General features: G+C 43.0%; 1 protein-coding gene across 1 annotated transcript in view; it reads right to left on the minus strand.

Annotated features, from left to right (window-relative positions):
- Positions 1–12,067, minus strand: part of ARHGEF4 (Rho guanine nucleotide exchange factor 4) — a 397,910-nt gene that overhangs the window by 313,850 nt on the left and 71,993 nt on the right. The window contains exon 3 of the mRNA XM_019542928.1: positions 2,561–2,662. Within this exon, the coding sequence (XP_019398473.1) occupies positions 2,561–2,662 (102 nt within the window). The remainder of the gene's footprint in view (positions 1–2,560; positions 2,663–12,067) is intronic.

Below are 12,067 nucleotides of genomic sequence, written 5' to 3' on the forward strand. Positions count from 1 at the left end.
CTTTCCTGCTTATGCAGGGGGTCGGACTCGATGATCTATTGAGGTCCCTTCCGACCCTAGCATCTATGAATCTATGAATCTATGACTCCTCCCATAATTCAGTTTCAACTAGAGATGGAGCAATTTTTAATAAAGCTAAGTAGAGTCATGGAAGCCCAGATTTGGGTAAAAGGGAAGTATGATCCTATCGGAAAAAAAGATCTTCATCAGAAAGATGCTCAGAGATAAATTTTAGAACCTCAGACATACATTTTTTCATTGTAATTTTGCTTATGTAATAAATGTCTTTAGAAGAGAACAATATTCATTATATTGTAACTGAAGGCATGTTTGTACCCCTCAGATTACAGTGCCAATCAGCACTATGCTGAGACACACCACATTTGCTTTGCCCAACCAGCTTCCAAACTAGAACTTATGTAGCTATTGTAGAGCAGTGTTGTGCACATCCAGTGTGCAAAAGCACTGCACCGAAGCAGCTTCACTACTTCTAGTTCAGGAGGAATGTGTGCAGAGGGAACAATATGGTGCTGTCTGGTATTGTAATCGTGAGGTATAGATAGAAGTATCTCTTACAGTAAGACCTACAGATGTAACTACAGAAGTAACTGATGGTAAGAACTTTGATTCCAGTTACGTCAGGGTACTTTTGGCAGCAATGATGAGGCAGCAGTCAGAATGGATAGAGGACAGCAAGGAAAATAAGTTGATGTCAACATGTTTTATGACTCTGGAGAAATGAGGAGAATGGAGCTCAAATGAAGAGGAGATCCCAGTTAAAGTAGTTAATATTAAAGGTTACAAAAGTTGGAGTCCGGCATTTCCCTCTTTTAAATCAGGAGCAGCCATACACATCCTGTTATGCAATAACTCATTGGTTAGAACATGCATCCAAGATGAAAGACTTCCACTTTTTCACAAGGGAAGGCAAACCTTTCCCTCCCTCACATCCCTGCAGTATCTTAACCACCAGGCTACAGACTTCTCAGAGCACCCCATATCTAGACCACGAGGCTCTTCAGAGGCTGGATATGGATGTGGCACTAATAGGGCAGGCAGCGGTGAGGTAAGTAGCATTGGTGAATGGAGGTGTTTACACAGCTGTTGTCTGCCCCTCTGCTGCCAACATGGGCCCCCAGCAGACTCTTGTGCCCTAGATTTAAGGACTGGCCACTACTTGTTCCACTCCCAAATTCCCAGACCCTGTATGAGTCCTGTGGGCCACATGATCGGTTTTGCAGGCCGGATCTGACTTGTGGCCTATAAGCTTGCCACCCGTGGCATAAAAAAATTCAAGATTCATTTGGACCAGATGGCATGAGCAGGACTGTAGTCCAATGGCACTCACCAGGAAAGAAAGAGGTCTAAGTTTCAGTCTGCTCCAATTGCCATTTCAGTATGACTATTCAATATAAAACACATGACCAGCTCTTGAATCATTAAGGTAAAGAAGCATGCCTTCTCTCCCTCTCTCCCCTCCCATGAACCTTTACTTAGTCTATTGTTATCATCATCATTCCACTCTACCCAGAAATGCTCAGAGCTGCTTACAATAACAGGCAATCCACAAGGTAAGAAACAGACTCCCCAGATGATATCCTAAGACTTGAAAACTCCACCTCAGCCACCCCAGCTTCCCTGCCCAGTGCCTACTCCTCAGGACAGCAAACCCTCTGACCCATTCCAACTGTACTTCCCAACTCCCATGTATATAAAACCTCCATGTATACATCCATGTATACAAAACCTCTTTTCACTCATTCCTTCCCAGCTACCCATCCACTCCCCTGCCTCACACCCAGGGGAGATTCCTACATGGTCTATGGCTATCACCTAAACTGCATAAAACTTTCTTCCCCAAACCAACACAACGTTAATTCAAAGAACCCCTACACCACAAATGAAAAACCCTCTGTCCTCTTCTTCATCCCTGCCAATGGACAATGCCATGTGTCCTCCCCAGCCTGGCAGGGACCAATCCAAAGAGACCTGCTAACTTGAAGGTAGGACTTGAAGGTTGTATAGGGGGGATTTCAACTCATTGCCCAATTGAAAAAAATCAGTTGTCTGCACTTCAGATAGATGAACCAACAAATATCTTAAACAGTGCAATTTTGTGAGGTTTTGTTTTTATCATGGTGGAACCAGGGTTTTTTGAAAAAAAGGTTGGTGGGACATAAGGTGGGTGCAGCAGAGGTTGAGAACCGCTGTTACAAAGCAAGGCTGGCCAGGTCCATCTCCTTCAGTTTGGATGGCCAAGATGGTACCTGGCCAAAGTTTGAGCAGGAAGGAATAGAAGTAACCCACCGTCAGAACAGTCTGTATCACTGCAATTAGGACAATAATTTAGGATTTAGAATTTAACCCACGCCTCCCTCCTAGTAGGCAAATGCTCAGACCATTAAGGCATTGCATCAGGAAAGGAACAGGCAGCACCACCTCATTCTCCTGTTCCTTTAGTGTTCTGTTTGTGGCCTCCAGTTTGTTAGGAAAGCTTGAGAAACTCTGACTGCTATGAATTAAAGCAAGCTATCAGTGCAAAATAAGAGGATCCTCTCACCTCCAGCTGACCCAGCACTTGATTGTAGCATTTTGCCTTCTCAGAAGTATTCTCCTCTTCCGTTTCTCTGGCAGGCTTTCTTACAGTAGTTTCACTGAGAACCTGTTAAAATAAGCAATCCAATCTGAAATCACCTATTTGGGTAGTGAGGACACACCACTTCCACTGCACCCTATAACACCGACTTATGGAAAAAGTTCTTTTGAACCGTCTGGATATTACACAAAAAATAGTTTAACGCTGTTAAGCTGGAAGTTAATTCAAGGACTTAAGTTAGGAAATACAAAATGCATCTTCTCATCATTCAAGCTTAACTCAACCCCTCTGTGTATATGCACCATGATCTAGGGATATATCCAAACAAGGCTTGGGCAGCTACAAGATAGATGATGCAACATTTAATGTTTAAGCACCTGATTCCTGAAGTGGAATCCAAAACCCAGAGGGAAGTGCTTAGTCTCCCTGTACAGTGCATAGAGAATATTAAGGACTTCAGAATGAGACTGAAAACCCTGCATACTGCCTACTGCTGGCCAGCAGACAGGGCTGGATTAACCCTTTAGTAGACCCTAGGCAAACAAACTCATGGACCCCTACTTTTTTCACTCAGTAATAATAATATGTGAAATAAGCACAACTGGGCCCCTTAATTTAGGGCCCTTGGCATGTGCCTAGTTTGTCTATGAATTAATCTGGCCCTGCCAATAGGCAATGCTAAGCGCAGGGGTGTGTCTGAACTGCCTCTCTGGAGATTAGATACCTCAATCAGGGCTGCAGACAAGTGCCAACAGTTACTCAGGATCTAGACCACTTAGCCTTTTCCTAAAAGGTGTCCTAAAAGGACACTTATCTTTATTTTTTTTCCAAAAGGATGAAGCAGGATTCATTGTTTACTTTTTAAAACACAGCTGATAGTGGTGCCACCACCCAACTTCATGCACTCAGGGGCTTGTGAGTGCTGCGATGCTGGGGCACATGGAGTGTCCCACAGAAGCACGGGGGGCTCCCCAGCGCACTTGGCAGCAGGCCTGGAAGTGGAGCAGAAGCACTTCCTGTCCACTTCTGGGTCCTCCGGGGAGTGTGCTAGGGGGCCCCCTGCACCTCCCTGACTCAGTGACTGGTGCCTCCTAGGTCTAGGGGGGGCACCCAGGGTCCCCCTGCAGCCAATCACTGAGCTGGGGAGGCATCAGGAGCCCCCCAGTTCACTCCCCGACAGACCCAGAAGTGGACCAGAAGTACTTCCCAACCACTTCTGGGTTCACCGCCAAACATGTGGAGGGCCTCCCCGCACTCCTGTGGGATGCTCCATCTGCCCCACCATCTCAGCACTCACAAGCCACACCTGGTACCTCGAGGTAGATAGAAAAAAATTTTGAAGTTGTGTCTTTGTCTGAATCACTGCTTTTCCAAATCAGCATCAAATCTTCAGATCCAGATTCAACTGAATTGAATCAGGGAGAGTGATCTGAATCACCGAATCAAATCACTGTCCCCAATTCGGGCCAAATCCAAATCTGAATCAAATAGGGCCTGGTTCACACACCCCATGTCAGTCTCCCACTTACCTTCTAACTGAGAGTGGTAGTCAGTAGAAATGTAACATACTTACAAGTTTTTGCTGGGTCTCTCTGAAAAAGAGGCCACCTCTCAGCAAAGAGAGTGCCATGGACATGACTTGTGCCCCATAGTGAAGCACAGGACCGATTGTGCCATGAACCCTGGCTTAGTTAGAGAGCAGCAGCTGGTGGTCTTGCAAGAGAAAAGCTAATAAAATCTCATCTTGGATCTAAGAATGAGCAGTTCAATGGCTTTGATAGAGGCTCTGCTGTAGGACCTGATAGGAAGCCACCACACCAGGAACACAGGCACTCTTCTCCTGGAGTTAAAGATAAACTGGCCTCCATATGCATGGAATTAGCTCACCCTTTTCCCCCCACCATGCTTGCCAACTTTCTTCACCTCAGACACACCTGCTATCTATTTCCTCACAGCCTATAGCTTAAGTGTGACCTCCCCCAGACAATCTCTTGCAAAAAGGGGAATGAGTGATGAGATGCCTTCAAATGAATAGCACATTAATTTCCCTTACGGTACAATGCAAAGCTTTAATTACAACTTTGGCAGCACCAACAAACATCCAGGCTTGACATATGTTATGTCTCTGTGGGGAAAGTATGAGGTCGCAAATGAAGCGTTGTTATATTGCAAGGAAGATTAACGTGGTGAATGAAGTTTCCTCATCCACTGCTGATAGAAGTAAATGCCAACAGTCTATCAGTGGAAATGTGTCCTGTGGGTATTGACCCTGTGGGATAAGAGGAGCCCTTACTTGTTATTTCTTCATTTCCTAGGGCTTGTACTAAGGAGACATCACATCTCATCCCATTTAAATAAACCTTTTGTTTATGAAGTGAAGCATGCAACAATGAATTGCACTTCAGTTATGGGCATGGTTAAGAACCACCTTTACCCATGTCATTTATCTCCATCGATACTGTTTCTGTTTTTATTTCAGAGTCTTTGTCGACTTCAGTTATGGTTTTGCCTGAATAAGGAATGAGTCCATGGAGATGAACTACATGTTCCAAAAGTGAAGGGAGGAGTCACACAGGAACTGTGAAAGAGCAAAAAACACACCACTGGGTTGAATACAAAAGGTAAAAAAAACCCAATGTGATGTTGGGAACTGCTAAATTTAATTCCACATTTGGACAAAATGGCATAACTCACTCTTGGCTCTACCCTCAGTGTTTAATAAGATCAACCTTAACCCATGACAATAAAAATATACCACATCATCAGATGTTGCACAGATTAAACTATGAGGAGAAAGATTGATGATGAGCCCAGAACTGAGAGAAAAGGTATCAGCTGAGCCTTCATGGTATTTGTTTTCCCCCATGATAAAAGGCAGGATAACTCAATTGTAGTTAAAGCCACTTAGCACGATCCCTTGTTTCCTCTAATATTATACCAAGGATCACTTGTCATTTGTTTTTACATGTAGATCCCAGAGCAGTTTTTCACCATATCTTTACCGTTTGAATAGCAAAAATGGCTTCACACTAATTTATGAAGGGAGGGGCTGAAATGCTGAATTCTATGCAAAGGATGCTAATGTGACTATTTTCTACTTCAGACTCCAGAAAAATTGCCAAGTTTAAGTTGAGCAGAGTTCAGAGACAAACATTACAACTGCATTCCTGATGCATTATTGTATTTTACAGTTTATTCTTTAGCTAATCCAGGAACACAAAATATGAATTGTAAGGCTAGAGAATGGTTGTATAGGAAACAGAGGAAGAATGGCGTCTCTTCCTTCATTATTAGAAGCTTTCCCTGTGCCCAATACAGTATTAGATTGCTGAGGGAACTTATATCTGGTTAGGGAGGAAGTTACAACTGTAACAACTAGCATCAAATTATTTTCTGTCTCATCTTGAGAAAGAAAAACATGACATTTTCCCTTTACGAACTTTCCTTTGGTGGAAGACAAGTAAAATAGAGGGAATAATTGTGTACACCTGAGGCATTAGTAAAGAACAGAATGATCATTAGCCAGCAGTAGTTTCTACCACCTTTGTTCTCACTCAAGTAAAGTCATAGTTTTGTTCTACAAAGTGCCACCTGGTGCTAACTACAATAGGAGGAACAGAATATGATATTCATCAGTATGGATTAAAAGAAATGGCATGTGAGCTCATTGAAAGAATCTGAGGTTTGAAGAGATGACTACACTGCTGCAGAAGTTTGAACTGCAATCTATCAATGACAATTAAGTTGCACTCCATTGTGCAGTATTCCCCATAGGTTTCAAAGGCGGCATCATCTAACTTTGGTAGCAGACAGTGCAAGGAGGATCATGTTGAATCATTGGCCCTGAGCATTTCGGTGCGTGATACCCAGGTTGATCCCTTGGCTTTTGCCTGACAGGTGACCAAAGCTAGGGGTAACACAGAAACACCTGATTCAACCCCCAGGTAGAGGAAGCCCATCTCCTGGTGCTCTACAGAGACTCCTCTGGTCAGGCAAAGTGGCAACACTGATAGGTGCCAGACTCTGTAGACAAAACAGGGGTTTACTTCACCCTAAATTGAAACAGTGGGTTAAAAAAAAGCTTCAATTTAGGACAAAGCAAACCCCCATGTCTCACCTGCCTCTCCAGCGGCAGGGAAGGGAAGGCGAGCTGCTACAAGCCAGTACTGTTCTAACATCTGAGAAGATTAATTTGTAGCTCTCCTGAAGAATTTATTTTAGTTAATTTAACTGCTGCTAGCAGAAACTAAGCTCCTAGAAGATATCCACCTTAGAATATGCAAATACTACTAGTGAGTTTGAAAAATGTTTTTATGAACTGAAAGTCTGATACAGGGCCTTGAATATTAACAAGCCACTCATCTCCAAGACCTTGAACCAACTTTTGGGATACTCAGAACCCAGGACATCGCACTTTGGAGATATTTGATAAAAAACAGAGCAGGTCAGCAATGAATCAAAACATTTCATAAGGTATGCTCTGTGGAAGGTAAACCTGATCATCCAAATAAAAGAAACCTCAGACTAAAGGAGAGACTTAATTAGGGGGAGAAACCAACAAAACAAATACTCCTCCCCCAACAACTTTCCTGAAGATGCTTATCTGCATAGAGCAAGTGAGGGAGAATGTGAGGAGAACAGAAAACAGGAAAATAACATTCCTAGATGAATCAGTCAGCTTCTTTGATTTCATTCATGTAAGGATCAGGTTCACAGAATTCAAAAGCACAACAGGACCAGATTTCAAAAAAACGAATTTTGAAGAACTCAGGAACTGAACTACTTTCCAGTATGAGAATGTAGGCAAATAGAGTAGAAAAGCAGAAAGAGGCTTGGCAGTGCTATAAGACAACCTACCTAAAGCACAACTGAACACAGTTTTTCTGAGACGTAAGAATGCAAAACACAAGAAGTGGCCAATACTATTTCAAATGAGATAGTTGCTGCAAATACAAAAGAAAGAAGGTAGTGAATAAGCATATAAATACACAAAAATGAACAACAGCGCAAGGGGTTAATGCTAGCCAGAGGGCATAGGAAAAGAGAAGGCTTTTTATGTGCATATTGGGGTGAAGACCATATGAAAAGTAAAGCTGGGCTATCAATAAAAGGAGGCTGATGAAATAAGCAACTCAAAAATGGCAGAAACAGTGAAGACCTTGTTTCTAAAAGGAAAAGAAAGAAAAAGGGTGACAATTGGAAAGGATGGCAGTATAGAAGTAGCTATTTATAAAGAGCTGTTAGGGAAATTGTAGAAAAACATGAATAGCTAAAAATCAGCTGGGCCAACATCATTCATCCCAGGGTTTGGGGGAAAAATCAACCTCGTACCACACACAAACATGTTAAGAGGCCTGGGAAATATCAGAAAACTAAAGCACAAAAGCATATATTGTACTGATCTTTTAAAAAGAGAAGAAATGGGATCCTAGCAATTAAATATCTGTACAAGTTTATGATTTACCTTTACTAAAATAATGGATAAATACTGAGAAAGAAAAATCTCTGAACAGCATGAGAGGGTAATGTAACCATGAGAATAAGCAATACACATTTATAAAGAACAAATCTTGGTAGACAAACATATTCATGAAATTGCAAACTTAATGGTAACATAACATTTGGATTTTAGTAAAGCATTCCATAGAGTTTATCTTGAAATCTCCTTCTACACGAGCAAGCTGTATACAGCAAAGATATCCAGGAGTCTGAAAACTAGCTGGAGTAAGAGTAAATAGAAGTTTATGATACACAGCAAAATACTGAATTGGAAGGAAGTATCTTAAGGAAAAAGGATATTTAAAATCTGGTGTGGTTTTGGTCAACTCAGAAGAACAACTGAAATCCCAGTCATTGTTATCTCAGAGGTTAAAGCTACCATACCTCATAGCCTTAAAAATATTAGATTTTCAAATGCAATGAAGTGTGCTTGGAAGGAAATAATGCTTCAATATCTCCTCTAATTCTAGAGATTAAAGATAAGAGGACACGTTCCCTCCTTGCTTCCTGGCATTTTCCACTGCTTAATATCAAATTTCAGCTATGCTTCATAGCCAACCTGTCCTCCTAAGAATACCGCAATATAAGGGATTTCTCTTCCTGCATTGAATCCACTCTGATACCAACTGTGCCTGCAAAGCAGTGGGCATTCAAGCCCTTGAGAATGAATTGCTTCAGGCCTTTGAGGATGAATTGCCAGCTGGGACATATCAGAGTAGTCTTGACACTGTTCTAATTTATTGCTGAGACAGCTTGAAAATTAGAAAACTATACTAGTTCTCACCGTTCTGGATACGTTGTGGGTTCAGCAACACCACTCTGGACACTCCTGGGTTGAACTACAGTTATTTATTACTATAACTCTCTGGAATCATATCCAGGATGGATCTTAACAATTGCCTCACTAGATGTACGCAGAACTTATACTTGCTCGGCCCAGTCCTGTGGCATGAGAGGACCCAAGAAATGCCTCTGGCTCCTCATGGCAGAGAAAATGGAGTCCCCAGTGCTGTAAAACTGCCACAAGCAAACTGAACCCTAGCGCTGAATATGAGGGCTTTGATCTGAAAGGGACAGTGTAAGGAAGACACAATAAGCCCCCTAGACAGACTAGTCAGCCAACCATTTGGGAAGACCCTGCTTCTGTTGTGGGCTTCCCAAAGAACTGGACTCAGTGAGGAGTTCAGCAGATGATGGCCCTGTCAGCCTATCTGGAGACTCAACAGCGATGCTATCTTCTGATGGTGATGGAAAAGGATTTGCACTGGTGGAAACAAGTAGGGACCTCCCCAGTGAATCCATGTCTGCCAGTGGTGGACTGGTGCTTGGAGATTGCTCAGGTGTAGGGTTATCAGTAGGAGAATGCCCATGCAGCTGGTCCGCATGATGTCTCCAAACTTGTCTGTCATCAGTCTGGACTGTATATGGCATGGGTCCTGTGGTGCTTACAAGTTTAGCTTGAACCCACTGTGGGCCTGTCCCATAGTTCTGAGTAAACACAGTCTCGTGGGGAAAGAAAATGTAAGGTACCAGATGCCAATGTGGAGTCCAACTCTGTAAGGTACCAGATGCCAATGTGGAGTCCAACTCCTTTTCTTTCCTGAACTGCATGTCTCTCCCAAGGTCTGGGTTAACATGGTCAAGGTATGTCTTGAGACGACGACCCACAAGAAGCTCTGATGGGCTGGACCCTGTTATAGGGCAAGGAATTACATGTTGAGCAAACAGAAACCTGGCCAGTCTGGTAGGCCAGCCTCCTACAACAGTCCTTTTCAGTGCATCTTTTGCAGTCTTCCTTGCTATCTGATCAGCTTGAAGAGAGGCTTCTGGCATGGATTCCAGCATAAGCACTTCCACTGGCAGAGGAGTAGCACCATCAGGTATTTGTAGTGGTAGGTGACGCACTGCAATCCTTTTCACAGGTTTGTACACAAGTGTATAGTCATATGCATTTAGCATGATGCTCCAGTGTTGTATACGGGGAGACAAAGTAGGAGGAGTTGGTTTGTCCATAGTAAAAATTCCAAGAAGGGGTTTGTGGTCCATTCGGATTTCGAATTTGCGGCCTTAAACATAATTGTGAAATTTTTTAACTTCTGCAATGATTGCCAATGCTTCTTTATCAATCTGTATGTAGTTCCTCTCAGTTAAAGTCACCTTTTTTTAAGTAAAAAGCAACAGGTGCATCCGTGCCATCAGGCAAAGTGTGACTGAGGACAGCATCAACACCAAACTCTGAGGCATCACAAGTAAAGGACAGTGGCTTCTGCTCATCATAGTGGACAAGGACAGAGTCTGATGTCAGAAAACTCTGGATGCTCTGGAAGGCTTCTTTGTGCTGGCAAGTCCACTTCCACTGAGCTCCTTTATCCAATAAGCGATGAAGGGGCTCTGCTATGGTGGCTCTGTCTTTCAAGAAGATGTGATAAAAATCGAGAAGTCCGAAGAATGCTCAAAGATCCTGTCTACATGTTGGTATAGGGGCATCATGTACTGCTTTTACCTTGTCTTCAACTGGGTGAATGCCAGAAACATCAGTTTGATATCCCAGAAAGTTGATACTGGAAACTCCCAGTTGACATTTCTCTCTTTTTACTCTGATACCTGCTTTACCAAATCTCTGTAAAACTTCTCTGATCTCTTAGTGAGTTTCTCTCTAGATGGCCCCATGATCTGCATATCATCGCTGTATGGAACAACCCCAGGAATTCCTGCTGGCATTTCCTCCATGAGCCACTGGAAAATTCCTGGTGCCACAGAAATTCCAGACTGCAGGGCACTTGACACAGAACAGTCCCTGGTGTGTAATTATTGTTTGGGCCTCAGCAGCCTTGTCATCCACTATCAATTGCTGATAGGCTTGAACAAGGTCAAGTTTGCAAAAACCTTCCCTCCTGAAAGACCAGACAGTAACTGGTAAAAGGCAGGCACTGGGTGCAGGTCCTGCTTAAGTACTTTATTAACAGTGCAGTTGTAATCCCCACAGATGCGAACACTGCCATTAGGTTTTAAAACACGAACAGTTGGTGTGGCCCAGCTTGCATGTACAATTGGCTTGAGGACACCTTGCACGATAAACCGATCTAATTCTGCATCAATTTTTGGCCAGAGTGTGGAAGGTACATTCTGAGCCTTCATAAAGATAGGGGCTATGGCAGGATCCATTTGGAATGTCACAGGTGAACCAGAGTAAGTTCCTAATTCCTCAGAAAATACCTGGGGAAACTCCCTGCAAGGCTTTCCGGACTTTCTGTGCAGAGACTGTGCATACCTTGAATACTGATTCCCAACAGTGAGAATCAATTTCTCCCCAGAAAACTTTTTGTGGGAACCCTTAGTGACAATGAGAGGTAGACACTGTGTAAAAGATCCATACTAGATATAGACACTGCAGCTACCCAAAGTTTCCACAATCTGTCCATTGTAGTCACACAGGTGACACTCAGGTTTCAGTAACTTGGGGAGAGGGTACCAAAACAACTGGAAGAATGTGTTTTCATCTATGAGGGATACTCCCAAACCCAAGTCCAGTTCCATTTTAGACTTCTTTCCATTTGTTACGACAGTTGCAGTCATCTCAGAACCTTGAGTTTCAACACCAACATTTTGAATCAAATATAGTTTTTGCACCTCACATCCTGGGAAGGACTCTAATCTATGAGTGGTTTGGGAGTGAATACATTTGCCATAGTCTTTTTGTCTCCCAGAACTGGCCTTCGAGGGGCAAACCCTCTCTATGTGGCCCTTCTTCTTGCAGGCATAACACTCCACATTCCTAAATCTGCATTCCCTTCGTCTATGCTGGCCGCCACAACTCAAACATGTCTGTGGATAAATTGGCTTCCATGGTGCTGTTGGTGAGGGTATAATCCACTGAATTTGCTGGTGACAATCTGATTCTTGATTTTTTTTGGAGTAAATGGACATTGCTGGAAAATTTCTTTAACATTGTGCCTGCCAAGGCTTTTTCTT

Source organism: Crocodylus porosus, unplaced genomic scaffold, assembly GCF_001723895.1.
Source record: "Crocodylus porosus isolate Cpor-Errol unplaced genomic scaffold, CroPor_comp1, whole genome shotgun sequence".
Taxonomy (NCBI): Eukaryota; Metazoa; Chordata; order Crocodylia; family Crocodylidae; genus Crocodylus; species Crocodylus porosus.